Source organism: Melospiza melodia, chromosome 15 (assembly GCF_035770615.1).
Source record: "Melospiza melodia melodia isolate bMelMel2 chromosome 15, bMelMel2.pri, whole genome shotgun sequence".
NCBI classification, from domain to species: Eukaryota; Metazoa; Chordata; class Aves; order Passeriformes; family Passerellidae; genus Melospiza; species Melospiza melodia.
In genome coordinates, this window is record NC_086208.1 from 6,348,904 (window position 1) to 6,366,770 (window position 17,867).

Genomic DNA, 17,867 nt, shown 5'->3' on the forward strand with positions numbered 1-17,867 from the left:
TTTTCTCCATGTAAGTATCAGAACTTTTCATCAGATCTAATGCTAGATTTCTCTTTTATGCAGCTTTCAGAGACAAGTGTATGTTTTAATGTAGTTAATGAATATTTGAAGAGATTAAAACTCTGGTGGTGGGTGTCAACAGCTGCAGTTCAAGCTGTTGGATGTATGCACAAATTATGTAGCTAGATAAACCTGGCAAACTGTGAGTGCTTTATCAAAGTCTTGTGAATGTAGTGAATTTTGGATGCAATCCAAAGGACTTGCACTGAACATGATTTAATAGATTTGAACAACTAAACCAACAGATACACTGTACTTTACAAATGTGTGAGGCAACAGATTCAAAGGCAGTCTTAAAGGGTGTGATATTCTATATATTCTTTATTTATGATTAGGCCCCCCACTACCCCCCAAAAACCAAACAAACAAGCAAAAAAAAGCCTAAAAAACCAAAAACGAACAAACAAACAACAAAATGAAAACTTTTGCTATCAGTGAAAACATGACTTTGGAACAATGCTCAACTTTCATACTTGCTTCAAGTTGCCATTGTCAGTAACTGGCAAATACATAATCTGACCAAAAAAAAAAATTGAAGGAAATTGAAGTTGGCTTCATATATATGTAAGTCACCGAGGCTGCAAGCTCAGAGCATTTCTGAACTTGGTTGAGTTAGCCTATGTTTCTATAAGATGAATCTCACATTCCTGTTGTGAGTTAAAATAGAGGGGCTTGGATTGTTTAAGTAGGTCCTGTACACGTGCACATGTTCAGGAATTTCTGTTAATACGTAGATGCAGACGTTTGTGTTGACAGGACTTACAAGAAGTACAGATTGATGCTAAAATGACACAGGAATTCATGGAAGTGAAATACATCCACTCACAATACACAAAGGGCACAGTCACATGGAAAGCCACATGTGAGTAGTCCCATGATAATTAAGAGGTTAGTATAACATTGGCTTTCTGCAAAATTTCAAACCTCTGAGTAGGAAGACATTTCTTGAAGTTAATTAGCCAAAGGGTAACTCTTATCTTTGACTTCTCAGAAGAACTTTCTTCCTCTTTTCTTAACTGTCTGTATCTGTGGTGTCTGTCCAGATAATTGTGTATTGTGTCATTTAACTCCTTGAGAAATCTTTTTTGTCCTTATCAGCAGATTTCTGTGATTGCCTACGAGCCTAATAGATCAGGTTTTCTACTGGCAATCTCCACCCCTTTTTGAAATCTCCATTACAAATTAATATTTCTATTTTCTAATGTTGTGAGAAAGGGTCTGGGTAAACGTCAGTAAAAATCAAGTTAAGGGATGGTTATGATGGGCTCATTGCTTGGTAGGGTAACTGCTGATACAGCAGGTGAGAGGTGTTACAGCCACTCACCTGCAGTGTGAAAGGGGAGGAGACTTTAAGCAGGGTCCTTCAATCATTTCTATGACCCAATGAACATTTCATTATATGCAATGAAACACTTCTCCCTGTCATTGTCACCCATGGTTCTGGAGAGGTTTGCATTCTCTTCCATCCTGCAAGGTGGTTGGTTTAGTGGATTGATTTTCTGGGAGGGGTGTGTTTTTGTTGGTTTATTTTTTCCTCCACCCAGTCTCACAGATCAATCTTGTTCTCATCCAGCTTGGAAGGGAAATAGGGAACACTACTGAAAAGTCAAATATTTTAATGCAGTGGAGAAAGCCTTGCTGACTCTGTGAAGTAGAAGAGTGTGGGTTGTTCCAGTTAAGAAATTAATATATATTCTGCTGTATGCAGGGTTACTAGAGGGGTTTTTGCTAGAAAGGTCTATAGTGCTTTTCAGCCCCTTCTGGGAAGGCAATTTGACTTTTACAATGCAAGACTTATTGAACACAAGTACACTTCATCAGGCTTTTGAAAGTTTCCCTGCCAAATTCATGTTATTCAATCCCAGTGTTAACTGTGTAGCCATTTCAGGTATTCATTTTGCCCTGGATCTTCTGGAGGGAAAATGATTGTCATGTTTGCACATTTTCATATCAAAGACACCACTGCCAAAATGACATGCCTTTCAGAAGGCTGTAAGAACCCAGGCTCTTAAACAATCTGGAAAACAAGCTCTTAAAGTCACTTAAATATTTAGCAGTTTTTACACTATGTGCTACAAATGATATTTCAAAAGAAATGCATCTATGAGTTGTGGTAAGAGGTGTTTGCAAAAGGCATTGAAATGCAGCTGAAAGTAGAGTTAGTAATGCAGTCTGCCATTGATAATGAAGATACAAATGAACTGAAAAAAATTGAAAACATATGCATGGACTTTAGGCACTGCTTTTAAGAACAGTCTCCAGAAACACTCTGGTCCTTCTCTTGTTTCTTTGGAAAACTAGATCTATCATAGTATTTTTCCTGATTTTCAAATGAGGTGCAGTTTATAGAAGGGATTAGTGGAGTGTACATTGCTTTTTCAGTGTTTTTGTATCCTGGAGCAGTGTTCTTTTGAGACTGTGTCACTCCACACAAGGTTGTTGGATGAAAAGATTATTGTGGAGTGAAAAATCTGAAAGAAGGTACATCTGGAAAAAACCCAAGATGATAAGAACTTGAAACCATGTTGGTTACAATCCATGTTACAGACAGATTCTCCATCTTCAATAAGTGATATAAACAACTATTGTACCTCAGTATGCCTGGTAATTAAGAGTCAGGTTGTAGGCAGAGAGACGTTTATTTCCTTCTCAGTTCAGAATTAGTAAATCCTGTGTTAGGGGATCTGTCTAAATGCCTGGTGGTGGTGCTGGATGTGTGGACTTGCCTGATGTTTAAAGGAATGCAGTTTTTACTGAATGTGCTAAAATCTCAAATGGTGTGAACTGTTGCAGGAGATCCAGACTAAAAACCTGTTCTTAGAAGTGCTTCCCATCTTATACCAAGCCAATTTTACAGTGTTAAGTAGTGAAAACTATGAAGAAGTTTGATAAAACCTCTGAGATCTACTGACAACTGTGAAGCTGCAGGAGAGGATGAAGTTTAGCTCAGCCTTAGTGGTTTTTTCCTCAGGACTGACTCAAATCTGTTACATACAGAACTTTTGTTGTGATACTTTCCCAAGTACTCAACTTTTAATGCCTTCCATTAAGAAACTAAACTATCAAATCATTAATCATGGAATTCTCTCTTGAAGATGTTACAAGTATTTTGGGATTTCCTAATCCAAATTTCTTGTTGTTTGATTTTTAGGAGAGGGTAGGGAGTATTTAACCTGTCCAGTTAGCTGCAAACAATCTGCATTTTCCTGGCAGCAGGATCTGTACTTTGTCTAACTCCACATTTCTTACGTTCTTGCCAGTCCTGCCCCATTCTAGGCAGTTTTCAATTATCTGGCTGTCTGACAGAAATTGAAAGCTCTTTATCTGTGAACAGCAATGTTCTCTTGTTTCTCTTCACTCCACTGCATTTCAGCATGTAACCACTTGTAAAGGGAAAGATACAGACAGTGGCTGACCAAGGTTTGAAATGTATGATTTATGTTCTAATAGTGTTTTATTTCCTCTTTCACTCCCTCCTTGCCACTCTCCCACCAGCCCTTCTGATTTATACTGCATTTCCTTACTGCAAGGATCCCCTTCCAGCCTGAAAATGCTGGTACATTTTAGATGCCCAATATATGATTTCAAATGTAGTAAAATAAGAACTTCCCAGACGTCTGAACATTTGAGATTATTTACCAACAAATGAAAGTATGTTTGGGTAATCCTCCCAAGGGCTGGGAGGGTTTCTATGTGTTCACAGAAGTTGTGAGGAGAAAGAAGGATCAGATAAATTTCTAAATGCTGTTTAACTCCAGATTTCCTCTGTCATTGTGGGCAAGGCATTTCACTTCATTGTGGGTAGGTTTTCCATCTCTAATAGTGGAAACAATGCTGCTCTTCAGGTTTTTTCTGCAAACTGTATAAGCACTCCCAAAGTCATCCTTGCATTGCTCACAAAATGCAGAGTGTATTAATAATATTAGGTATGTTAGAAGTTATAAACCCAGTTTCATTCTATGACTTTTATTAACACAAGACTATAAATGAGATTGTTTGCTTTATTTGTTATACAAGTGACATACCAGGAATGCAAATTAAAAAGGCAATAAGTCTTACATCAGATTTGCCTTCTTGGGAATCAAACCAAGATTTTGCACCCTACAGTATTTCTGCAGAGCACTTTGGTAATGTTGAAATCCTGTTGCAAAAACTGGTGTGTGTGCAGTTTATTTCTGTAACATACACTGGAGTCCTAAGAATTGAAGTAGAGATGACTAATGTAGGTCTGTATGCAGTTTTATACATATCCTGGGAAATACTGAATAAGCAGTGTTAATTGTTTTTTTCCTTTCTCTTTGTAGGATTTGTGTGTGATTGTCATTGTGCTGTGCCACAGTGAAGAGGTACTTTTCACTTCAAGATACCTTGCATTAAAAGATCATGGTAGACAGTTTAATAGTTTCATTGAGGTAAGTGATGCAATAAAACATTTAAAATCTTATTTAATATGCTCCTAACACACTGCAGTAAATTTCAGTTTGGTGGCCTCTTGCTCTGCTGTTACAAGTGTCTGTATTGTAGGAGGGTAAATAGAAATCTTGTCCCAAGACCAAATACTCAAGTATATGCATACCAGACATAGCATTCTTTGGTGATAGTGAGAAAAGAAAGTTCTCAGTGTTAGTTCATGCTTAGAGCATCTGTTGGTGTGTGCCAAGGTGATGGTCTGTATTACTGCAAAGTTCCTGTGCTTTTTGGTGAGGCTGTACAGTTACAGTCACTGGGCTTAAATTGCTGATTTACATGTTTTAGTACCTGTGCTGCAATTCATTCATGGATTTGTCTTATGCATTCCTGAAGCAGTTTGCCAGTGGGCAAACATAGGAAAGACTTTTCAAAGAGCTTTGCTAACAAAGGAAACATTCAGCTGTTCCTAAGCTGGTCTGTCCGGTTCTGCCCTGTCCTTGGGCGAGCAGATTCAGAGCAGACAGGCCTGGTGCCACACAAACACAGGCTGCACTCCTGCAGGGAATGACAGCTCAGTGCTCTGTCTGTGGGATGGAGTTACTGTGACACCTCTGCTCCAACCTTGCTTCTCCTGACTTTGAGACATCAATATTTGGATTGCAATTTTGGCACCCTCCTAATATGCCAGGGCAGATTTTCCATCAAAATGGATCTGTCACACATTACTGACAGCACCAGTGTTATCTTTCCAGCTGAAAGGTGACCTGCATAGCTCCTCCCAGCCTGTCCCAGACTTGGGCTGTTCAGCAGATTTGGGAGGAAGTTGGGAATCTGAGACAAGAGCCACACTGCTCTAGTCAGTACTGATCACCTGTGTGTGGACAATCTGCACTTGGCCAGACTATTCCTCCATAATATGCAGCTACTAAGGGACAGCAACATGTGAGAGATCTGCTTTGGTACCTTTAGCTTCATTCATGCAGGGCTAACACTCACTGCACTGAGTAGGAAGAACCCTGAGAGGTGTTCCTAAATGAGGGGTTAAATTGCAAAATTTTTCATGCTACTCCTACAATAGACCTAATTTTGCTTTGTGCTCGTGCCTCCCAGTCCCTCCCAGCTGTTTATATGTATGCTTATATTTAAGTTTCTATTTAATGTTTTTATATTATTGGCAATTGGTCTTGCCAATAAAAGAAAGTGAGAGAGTTTAAAGTCTGACTTTGCTTCAAACTGGGTGCTTGGCTCCAAACAGAGCCTCAGCTGTGAGAGCAGGGGCTGTACCAGCAAGGTGCTGCACCAGAGGCCTGAGTTCTACAGCCACCCATCAGCTGCAATTGGTGCCTCACCTGGTCAGGTATACTTGAAAAGTTTTGCCTTATTTTGAGAATCACTTGTTCTTTTTGGCTTTTCTGCCCTGTGAGGATACCTGAACCAAACCCACTGAAATTGGAGAAGCCTTTTGTTGTAGCTTGGGAGGCTTAAAGTTAGTCATGCATGACAAATAAAAGAGCCTAGTCCAGAGAACTTAGCCAAAGCAAGCTGCTGAGGGGGAATAACATTAAAAAAATTAAATTGCCACACACTGATGAGGAGCTGGGGCTTACCTCAGGATAGTTTAAGTATTCCTGGCAGATTTCCTGTGTGTTTGAAATAGTAGCTTGATACCATTGTTTCTGACAGATCCAATTGCAGATACAGAAGCAAATTTAAAATCTGCCTTTATTGTCCTTGAGCCATGTACATAGAAATGGTGATTGTAGTGCAACCTCCTTGAAGAATGGTCAGGAAAAGCCTGGCACAGAGTAATCACACATATACTAAAAGTTTGCTGTTTAGAACTGAGAACTTTAATCTGGTAAGTAATTTGCTTTGAAGCTTACAGTTCTCATTCAGCTCAGAACTCACAACCTTGTGCATGATTTCAGAAGAATTTACACATGGAAATCTGTACACTGTCAGACTGATCAGAAAAATCCTGTCCTGTTGAGGATGAAAGCATTCATTTCCTTATGGAAAGTCTGAACTTTCTTTCACATGCTCTGAGGGATTATAGGGAGCAGAAGCCTTAAGGGAGCAGGGGTGGGTAGGAAGACTCTGAGATGGAAGTTAAATATAAATTGCAGAGGGTGGAGGCTGGGCCCATCAGCCACTGCACTCCACCTACTTAGATGCTTGTCATTCTTCATTGACAAGAGTTGGGAGATCACTTAAACACTTAGGCAGGTGAGCTGAAGACAGACTTGGTGCTGTAATTTTGCAGTTTGGAGGTCTGAGTTCTATTTCTGTCTTTGATTTCAGGTGTGATTTGCAAATCAGTTTATTCGTTTGTGCCTTTGGCTTCCATGTACCACTGTGTGATTGGGCCCTGCTCTGAACTGCATGCTTTGACTCTTGCTGTGATTTCTTTATAGTGTCTTACACTGGCTTTGGTTTCAGCCACCTCCTCTGTATTTTGTTTTATCACAAATGATAGCTTTGTGAAATAGCAGGCTTCCTTCTAACACACTTTTTAAAGAGCTTCTTTTTTTTTTTTCCCTATATTGATCTGGCAGTAAAGAAGTAATGACTTTTCCTAGGCTTTCACTGGTTTATTGCTTTGCTAGAGGGGCATAGATGGTGAGGTGATGATAGGCCATGTGCAATCAGTACTTACCTAAAGGTTCCTTTTGCAGTATATTAGCAAGAACAAACACAGAAAACACAAGATAAGCATTCTCCCTAGCAGAAGAATATTTGTGTTGGTGGTACTTAAATGCTTAGTATTAATAAAACCCCTTTCTCTTTGGGAGATCTGCCTCAGAAAATACCTGAAACAATAAGAAATGTTTAAAGGTTTACTGGGTAGGGAGCAATGGAGCTGTAGACAGGAAATGCAGCGGGATTTTGTCTGGTCCATTAGTTTGCAGATGTATTTTGTATCCAAATCCATCAGTTTTACTTCTGCATTGAAATTCAGCAAATCCTTAGCAGCTTTCTCCCTTTTAGTGGATCTGAAACATACTCTTGGTAGACTAAAAAGTCAAGCTCCTGGTACAAATCAAGATAACTTGATCCTATTTGCCATACCTGTTCATGTGTTCAGGTGAAGGGGCTTGTTAGGAGGAGACAAACCAGTTTCTGTTGCAAATTATAGCAAACAAAAGACTGAGCCAACTGTGCCGAGGTTGTAAGAGGCTCCTAGGAGTCACTAAAGTGGTGAGGCTCAACAGAAGAGTTTGTTTGGGCTTGGTTCCCATTATGACTCCTTTCAGACTGAAGATGTGGGGACTGGGGTGATGCTTGGCTGCTTATCCTCAGTCTCTGGTGGGCTGTGTTCGCTACTTTCCATCCTCTGTGCCCATTAGGTTATTCAGTTTTCACAAGAGTTAGGCAGCTGGGGAAGAACCCATTTTCTGTTTCCTGTGTGCTGAAGGTGGAGTGTTCATCTGTGAAATGAGGAGCCAGAGCTAGAAGCAGATGTGGTCCACAGCTGGGTGAATTCTTCCTTTGCACTTTAGAAAACTTGCAAAGCATATGTCAGTCTCACACTGAATGCTGAGGGGTTAAAATATGCACTGCCAGGAATTTTTAAATATAAACACGAAGTTATATGAAATACTATCAATGGATTCTATTTGGTTCACTTTTGCTTTATAGCTGGACAAATCTATGTATGAACCTGATTCATACGTTCAGGTATGAGCCTGCTGTGAACAGAATCCTATAAGAACACTTCATACAGTTCAGTGAGTCTGCTTTGGTTAGCAATGGTGTTTAAGTGTTTAAATATCTCCTTGCAGTGTGAAGCCCTGTAAGATGTTGTAGATGTGTGGTTTGTATTAGTGGTAATTATCTGTTCTGTTTCACTGTTTGCCTTTTCAGACTTCTCAGTTCCCTAGCAGTGCTGGGATTTCAGCTTGTCATCCCACAGCCTTCAATAGAACACAGAAAGGTAAGCATCAGAAACATTCAGACTTTGTGTACACTGAAAAGTAAATGTGAAAACATTAGAGTAAGATGTGTAAAGCAATGCAATCTGAATAACATTCCTGGAATAAATGGCTTCAGTTTGTGCATATGGGATTTTTTTGGTTTCTTTTTTAATAATTATATATATGGTTGAAAGAGGCTCATCATGATTACTTAGCTGAGTAGTTGTATGGAGCATTATAGGTCACAAATAGTTACTAAAGCTTTGGAGCATTTTCATCATGCAAGACATGGAAAAAGAGAGCAGACATGGAGTGAGCAGAGAACACCCAGCTGCTCACAGACAGCTCTTTCTCTTGCACAGATAGAAATGTCTGAAACAGAAGCTGGACCCAAAGCATTCTGTTGCTATTCACATTCTAGAGATTGGAGCTGGAAACTGCTGGAATTTCCTGTTGTGCTCTTGTGGATGGTTCACTCATCCTAGGCATTGGCATCTCTAGGAAGGCTTGCAGCCTGCACACTTTCCATCCTGCTCAGCATTAGGGAGATCTTGGCTGCAGTCCTTGGGTTTTTGCACTGCTTTTCAGGAAAGTAGTGAACAATTTGGAGAGAAACAGAAAGCAGCAGGGATTATCCTTGAGAGATTTTAAAATCTTACCTCTGAGGGAAATTTGAACAAATTCATATTGTTTATTCTAAAGATTGGAAGACTGATGCTGGAGGAAGATATAATCTTCAAATACTTTTGAGTACAAAAGGAAGGCTGTTTTTTTCTGTTTGGTGGAACAGATTTAATCTGAGGCAAAGGAAACTTAGGTTTGACATTAGAAAACATTTGTCATGGTAAGGATATAAAGAAGATTATATTGATTGAATAATATTTAGAATTTCCATGATGTAACTCTCTGTGAATGTGTTGGACAAATGTTTATCAGGAACAATGTGCAGGTGTTGTTCATTCTGCCACAGACCTGAGGCAGGACCCCTTGAATGCTGTTCTGTCTCTTCCCACTCTCACCACATTCACTTCATATCAATGTTGTTCTCATATCCTAATATCAGTTGGGATCTCATAACTCTTGGTATTAAAATGCAGCCAATTAATTCTTGAAGGTGTCAAATAACCTGTTTAAAAACAAGTTTGCTTTTTACTATAGATTTTTTAAAAATAATCTGAGATGTGTATTTTTTTGAAAACTATACTGTTAAAAGGAGATAAAAGGCAAGTTTGCAGGGTTTGCCTTTTTTATGTGCATGTGCCACTGTCTTTAGGGTAAAAAGTTATTTGGACAATAGCCTCATAGGTGTGGACTAGAAACCTGAAGCTGTCGGATTGTCAGAGTTCCAGAAGAACCCAGAAGTCCTGTTAACTCTTTGTGCAGGCTGTTTGTAAGACAAGTTAAATGAGGTCAGTAACATGGGGTGTGAAACTGGCCCAGTCCAGTCTGCAGCCAGCTGTCCAAGGGCTCTGTTCTAAACTGCAGGACAATTTAGTGTTTTTGCCTATCTTACATCTCTTCTCTTTTGTTGTGCAGTTGAGATGATCCCAGCTGCTGCTCTGGTTTCAGTACTCTGTCTGATTAGACATTCTTTTGTAACACTGACAGTGGAGAGATGCTTCAGTCCAGCTTCCAAATGGCCTTAGGGGGAATAAATCTACTAACTAAAATGGAGTAACTCACAGAAACAATTGCTTCATTCTGGGAAGCCCCGGAATTAATTTAGATAAAATCAGATTCTTTGTTTTCAATTGAATGAGAAATGCCACGGGTCTGGAGTGTGTTCTATCCTAGTTAAAGGACTTAAGGGCATGGTAACCACCTTGGAGACATCCCTTTTACTGAAACAGGGCACAAGTTTCCTGGTGACAATCTCACACGGGCCCAAGGCTGGCTGTCATTCTCAGCTCTTACCCTGAAGGACAGGATTGTATTCTTGCCAAACTGTGTTTAGGCTGGAACTCTGTATTTATGATGCTTTTCACAAACCTTCTGCCCTACCTATCAGCTCCATGCAAGAGGGGTATTAGTAACTCTGAAGGCCAAGTCAGACATGGGTTTTTGAGTGTGAGTTCTCAGCTTTGTAGCTCTGGGGGTTCTTTCTATTCTTTTCCTGCAGTAACCCTGACATATATTTGCTGACATCCCCTGTGTATTTCTGGGTGGATGTCTCTGCTGTTTGGCAGGGTTCTTTCTGTGTGAGAGGAGGTCAGTTGTGCAGAAAGAAAGGGAGAGGAGGAGGATGAGGGATCTGATGAACAATTTTAACAAAAGAGTCAATATTGAAAGTGGTGTTTGCTGACTTTCATATACACACTCAAAGGGTACAGTATGGGGAATCAAATGACTAGAGCTGATGTCTAATGAAACATTAGCCCATACCCCAGTTCTTACTATGTGTTTATTTTGCATTAAGCTAAACATGATTTAGCAGGTTGCTTTCTCAGATGCACACACAAAAATCTGTTTCTGGCATAACAGTATGAGACTGATAGCTAGAAGGATGAGCCAAATTACTTGCATAGCACAGAAGCGCACATGTTGGAATTAAGACTTGGGGAAATGACAAAACCAAATGGGAAAGTTGTGGGAGAAGGTTTGATTGGGCAATGTTTTCTGCTTTTAGTCTTTATTATTTTTGAGTGAAAGTCTTGGAAGCTCGTCAGACATATAAAGTCAGAATTTACCAATACAGACTTTCTAGTTCCAGAAATACATGGCTACCTGAGTTTTATATAGAAGTAACTTTTGACCTTCTTTAATCAACACTATCTCTGCTATCAGAAGTGCACAAAAACTGAAAACAAAACCCAACTTTATATGTTCCTACATCTGAGTTTAGGTCACTACTCTGTTATTCCTATATCTGTAAATGGCACAGGTTTGTACAGTAATGTAAATACATTAAATGTGGTATGTTCATTAGAAATAAAAATTGTTATGTAACACCCTTTTATGGGGTTTTGCTGAAGACAGGATTTGCACTGTTGGCTGGAAGTCTCTTGGAGCTTTTTAAAATAATTTAACTTATTTATTCCTCATGCATAGTATTTAATTTCTAATATCAGGTGTACTCAGTAAGGCCAAAATACTCATCAATAACAGGGTAAAAGTGGGAAACCTTATGTTAAACAAAATAATTGCCACTTGCCTTTTAAAATCAGCCAAGGTCTCTGCAGCTTGGTAAACTGAAATCTTTCTTATTATTTGAACACTTGACTTGCCTTATCCTCAGTACTGGACATATGAACAGCCCTGCTGCTGCTCATGATGCATTCAAGCTTTCTGTTCACTCTCCCTGTGTTTATTTTATTGAAAGTTAACCTTATCAGATCAGTGTCATACTGTGGTGAACTGAAGGTTAAACTATAAACAGTCTTTCTCCTAGACAACCATTGAAGTCTGTATTCCCAGTTTTCCAGAAGTCACTCCTGGGTGGATTTTTGACGAATCATATGTTTCTGTGTTAGGAAAGTAAGTTGTAGTTATAATTATGCCTTATTCATTTTAGCAAAACTGGTAACGGAAATAGTAGCAAAGTCTGTCCAAATAAAATTTCTGACATGAATATTGCTTTGGTTTAACATGTTGCTTCTGTTATGGCACTAAATAGGAGTGTTGAAGCAACAGAAATTGCTTTGAATTTATGCATATCTTTTTTGTCACTCAGTTGTAGATGAGTATTGAGTTCAGTGTCTTAACAAACTGATTTTTATTGTATGGAAGCAGTGTCAGGATTTATTTTTACAAGTTTTTCATTGGGGCAATACAATACTGTTAAAGAATTTTGAGCTTCTTTGGGCTCAGTGTAATCTCTTTCTGCTGGCTCAAAATTAAAGAAGAAATAAACTTGATATTATCTCTGTCAGACACACAATGTTTCTATGAAAAGCAACTATTTATCAAGTGAATGTGACTATACTCCTCACAGAATTTTGAGATTAATGTGCTTTGGGATGCGTGTTGGAGTTTGGCTTTGGGTTTTTTTGGCTGTTTTTTCCCCTCTCTCGTGTTGGATTCAAATTCCTGTGTGAAGGGGCCATCGGCACTAAGTCAAGAGAAATAAGGAACAGCATCCAGGATCAGAAACAAGATCTGAGGGAAAAGAGTGGAACAGAGGGGAAGGAAAAGGTGGCCAGGATCCCTCACTTGGTCATGGTGAGCAGTTTGAGCAGTTCAGCTACTTGGCCACACTGTAAGAGAGGGCAATGTGCAGCATGAAGCAAATCTGCTCTGTCCTTCCTTGGAGCAAACTGGAGTAAGACAAAGTGGTTGATATCTAAGGATTTCCAAAAGCCAGGCACCAGGACTAATGCTCAACAGTTGTCAGGAGCACCCTGGGACTCCCACCACAGCTGGCCACCACCTTGCCTTTAAACAAGCACCAAAGCAGAGGCTTGGGAGGGAGGGCTGTGCTCTTCCCTGCAGCCCAGGCAGGGTGAAGCTCTGCCCCACAGCCAGCAGTGACCCAAGTGTGGAACTTGTCAGGATTTGCTGAGCTGGAACTCAGCTCGTGCTAACAGCCCCAGCAAAGGCACTGGGGTCTGGCTGGGCTGAGCAACTGAACTGGAGTGCACTGGAGAGGCTGAGTCACTGTGCATTTGCACAGCTGCTGTTCCTTTGCAGCAAATGCTCACAGGTGTCACCCCTTCTTCTCTGGTGGTGTTTTTGTTTATAGGATAACTGCTGTCCATTATTTGTGTTTTCATCCACGTCACTCGTGTGAAACACTTCCAGCTGCAAGGGAGTCCATATTTCTCTCATATCCTTTAACTGTACAGATATACATCTGCTCCTTTCATAACCTTTGGCAAAGTAGAGTCTTTCAGCTGATGATGTTGCCATTCTAATTGCAGTAATCCTTAGGAGGGAGATGTGATTTAGACCATAACAAGACTTTTCCTTTAAAATTAGCCTGTTAGTACAACAGAATATTTAGAACAACAGCTGAAAGAGTTTTCTTACTATCTCTGTGTTGTTACTAATTCCCTGTCCTTGATGTTGTGGATTAAAGTGGTTAAGAAATAAAATTCATGTTTGTTTCGGGAAAGGAGACAGGATATGGATACATAATTGTATGTGAATATACTCTTTGAAAAATCAAGGCCAATATTTCTGTTGTTTTTAACCTGCTTTATCATGGACCTCTGAACTTTTATTTTTATATTTAAATTTAAAAATACTGACTTCTTTAAGCTCAGAGAAAGAGTTCTCTCTTTTTCTGGAAGAAAATATGACAATATCACAGTTCAAGTTAGATTCCAGTGCAGGTGAGCTTACAGAGTCATAGATAAGTTTCTCACCTTCTTTCAGAGCAGTTCTGCATGCTAGTTCTGTCCAAGCTTTGGGTGAGAGTGGTGATAAAGATGAGAAGCTTTTTGGATTCACAGATGAGTTCTTCTGTTAGGGAATGTTGCTTTCTATTTTGTGACAGCTTGTCCTCTCTGTTTCTAGAGCGATGGGTGGATGACTCACCAAGAGATCTGGAGAGGTGTTACAGCACTTACACAATAAATAAAATGTGTATTTCTACCACATGTGGATCCAAAGAATTTTTCTAAGTGTAGAAATAAATAGAATGGCAACAACCTTGTCACAGCTGTAGATGGCTGACCCGGAGGAGGCCAAGGGTAGTATAGGCTAAGCGACCTAGGCCACAAAAGGTGAGGGAATACTTCTAAAAATAAAGAATCCTAATTTGTGATAAAGTGAGGGCCTATTGTTTTACTTACTGTAAATGAGAAGCAATCCTACCATGAATAAGGAATGGTTGTATAGAAGTGGTAGAAGTGAGCTCAGGACTCAGCTGTCTGTTACTTGAAAGCACTTAATGATCTCACAGAAGAGTGGAAAGAAACCTCTTCCTTAAAATACTAATCTCCCAGAGTGCAATGGAGGTGGTCTTGGTGTGAAAATATTAGCCACACTTGGGGGAAGCTTCAAGCTTTGTTGGCACAAAAACGGTTCTGAACCTTTTTCAGAGCTGTTTACTTTCTAGACTATTCAAATAATGTTAAGGTTTCTTCAGATGTGGTCAGAGTTGGTTGAAGGGGCAGTTAAGCTGTCCAGGCATTGTAACTCCCCTCAGTGATTTGTGAATACAAAGGTCTTCTATTTCCAGGCTTTTCAGCCCTTTAATCTTCACAGGCACAGATGTTCAGACAGAGATTTTATACAAAGGACGGAAACCCAAATCGTTTAAGCTGGTAATATTTACACTTACCACGTACTGTAAAATACAAATGGTTTACTACTTCTCTGATTAAAGGCTTCCAAAATGCACTGAAGGATTAAAATGGCTGAGCACACGAAGCAGGCAGACATGTACACATTGTGTCATGATGTTTTGGTTGGCCTCTGCTCCATTTTTCTGCTAGCCTTGAGAAAAGTTATCTGCAAGTTTTGGGGGGAGGAGGGGGGCTTGGTAAATTGTTTTTTTATCAAACCACCAGTGTCCCACTTGTTTTTTATAAGAGGGATAAAAAATGCTGTTGTTGCAAATAAACATACATAACATGGACTGTAAGCATATATTACATGGACTTGCTGCTGGGAAGTTGTCATAGCCATATAGATATGGACTTTGTTGGAAATCAGCTGAGCTAATGCTGGAAGAATATTCCCTGAAGATGTTTAGATTGGTGACAGAATTAAAGGAGCTCCATAGATGTGTTTACAACACTGGCAGGGAAACAATAATGTTACACTTGAACAGGTTCTAAAACAAAACTAACATTTCCTCAGCCCCTTCAAAATTTGGCATGCTCTGCCCTGAGCAGCAATTCAGGTCTCATTTCTGGGAGTCTGACTGGTTTTGTTTTTATACTCTTAAAATTTTAAGAAGGTGAAGTCCAGCTCTTACTTTGTGGTTTGATCATTGATCAGTTATATTCACAAAAGGTGAGTGTTCAGGAAGAATGCTGTGTTCATCTAATCCCAAGTATGACCTATGCATTTAAAGGGTATCTGTACACTGTTTTACTGGTGTTTTGAACCCTCAGTCAGTCTGAGCCTGGCTGTGGTAAAAGCTGCATGCATATCCTTTGTGACAGGCTGTGCCCTAGTGAATCTTTATTTAGTCAGAACTGTAAGATGAAGAAAGTGCAACCCTTGAGTCATGGAATCAATAAGGAGTCATGTTTTCCAAGTGCTTTGATACTCCTTTACTGACAATGGGGACAGTTTGATGTCATAGTGTGGGTTATCCTGTGTGGGGTAATGAGAAGAAGGACCAAGGAAGAGACAGTGAACCAACAGCTAAAGCCTGAAGGGTTTTGGGGACTATTAACAGAACTTACAGGGGCTCTTTGCTCTGGGAAGCACAGGACAAAGAGGGTAGAAGCAGCTGAAAGTAAGTCATGCTGGCTTCTGTTAATTCCACTTTGCATCCAGTGTATGAATATGGGTTAACTCCGTGAATACCACTGGTAGCATTTTAATGAGCAGGTGATAAAATGTTCTTCTGGATACAATTTCTTTGCCTTTGGGTGAAAAGTAATACCATAAAGCTTTGAGAAATATATATTTATGCCTGATATATCCCTTTCAGATGTATATTTAGGAATATGATGTAGTTAACTTGTTCATGAGCCCATTTCCATTCTGGGCATTTACCCAGAAAAAAGAATTACTGGATAATATGTTAAAAATTAAATCTATGAAATCTAATAACATTATTGTATCTAAACTGAAATGGTAAGAAATACCAGGAATGTCTGACTTGGTTTAGATATTTCCAGGTTTAAAGCTTGCCACTGTCTTGTATATATTTTCAGTTTTGAATTTGGATTGCTATAGCATGCTTAATATCTACAGAATATTTAGTAACACTGGCTAAAGCTACAACAGCTTAATTGTGTAGCTGGCTAAAAGGTATATACTGTCACCAAGCATTATAATCAATATTACTGTGAAATTCCATCATTAATTCATATTTGGAGTATGGTATGTAGCACTGCACACCCGTGCGAGAATGTAGGAGTGGAAAAGGTGCTGAGAATGAGAAATTCCTTACAAAAAGATACTGAACAGATTAGGACTGCTGAATTTCAGAAAGAGATCCTGGATTGTGTTAGCAATTGCAAATCAGGCATCATAGCATGGTTAAGGAGAATGCAGAATGATCATTCTTCATTTGTCATTAAGAAAAATCTGGGAGACAGAGTGAAATGGTCAGGCTGCATGTATGACCTGAGCAAGAGAAGCACTTTTTCAATGTAAATTTACAATCTTTTGGAAGACAAGGTTACAAGTATACTAAAAAATGTATTAATTGTATTCATGGAGAATAAGTCCAGTAGTGGTTGTGAAGAACAATGGCAATATGGTGTTCAGCTGAAGGAGGCCCTTAAATTACTGATTAGCTGTAAGCAGAAGGTCCCTCGATGTCTCAGAATTTGTCCTGGTTCTTACCCTGTTTCCTAAAGTTTTGCTTCTTCCACTCAATCAGAAACACAGTACTGAGTTAAATGGGCCTCAGACCTAAGCCTTTCCCCTCCCACTTTTCTGAGTAGTTAATTTGTATTTAAGCTATAGTTTAACACGATGAAGTGTCCTACAGTATGTAAAATTAGGGCTTGTCAGATCACTACAGCATTGTCTGCCATTGTCTTCCTGCACAAGAAGTTCCATGTTAAATAGTTGTGGCTTTCAGTTCAAGTGACGTTTCCTCTTCAGGGACATTCTTGCATAGCACAGTTTCAACAACTGCTGCTGAAATCCTGAGATGTGGATCTGATTTCTAAATTCTGACAGAGGCAGTACTAGAAATTGGCATTGAATTTCTATACCTTGTGTATTCCTACTCTCTGCTGAATTTTTGACTCAGGATCAGAGTGATTGGTGAATTACATGAATTAAGATAAACTATTTTTCTATTTAAAATGTCATCTATGTCAGCCTGCTGGTAGTATTTTTAATTCCATATGATTTTAGAAAAAAAACCCAAACAACAAACTCTTTTAGAATAAAACCCATATGTAGTCCAGCTCCTGTGTACAAAAGGGACAAAATACAAGAAAACTGGGGAAAGAGAACAGAAAGGGATGCAGGGTACTGGTGAGTAAAGTAAGGGGTGACCCTGAAAGTACCCTTCTGAAACTCCAGCCTCCATTCCATTTGCCACTCACTGGTCAAAAGGTGGCAGGTTGGAAGATATTTGGTGTGTACATGGTCATTATGAAGAAAATTTCTCATTGAAGCCATCTTTGACAGCAGATTAATAGGAGTTGTAGAAATTGCAAGCACTTGCATACCTGAAAACTTACTTGTCTTACTTTTCTTTACATTATTTCTTGTACAGCTGCATGTAGTGAACGATATTGTGTCCACTTCCAAGCCCTGGTTTAAAATTACTGAAAAATGTGTAGGAAAGAAAGAAAGGGGGAAATTAAAAGGAAAAAGAAATTGAGTTTGTAGAGGAAAATATTTGGTTGTGATATGCAGTAAATAAAAATCTTGGTGGTGCACTTATAGTTAGAACTA

The 17,867-nt window shown here is 39.3% G+C and overlaps 1 protein-coding gene across 2 annotated transcripts in view; it reads left to right on the top strand.

Moving 5' to 3' along the window:
- The window catches only part of THSD4 (thrombospondin type 1 domain containing 4), a 232,051-nt gene that overhangs the window by 15,570 nt on the left and 198,614 nt on the right, over positions 1–17,867 (top strand). For both annotated transcript variants that reach the window (XM_063169561.1, XM_063169562.1), the window contains exons 2-3: positions 4,365–4,472; positions 8,335–8,404. In XM_063169561.1, coding sequence (XP_063025631.1) covers positions 4,444–4,472; positions 8,335–8,404 — 99 coding nt within the window. In that variant the 5' untranslated portion in view covers positions 4,365–4,443. The remainder of the gene's footprint in view (positions 1–4,364; positions 4,473–8,334; positions 8,405–17,867) is intronic.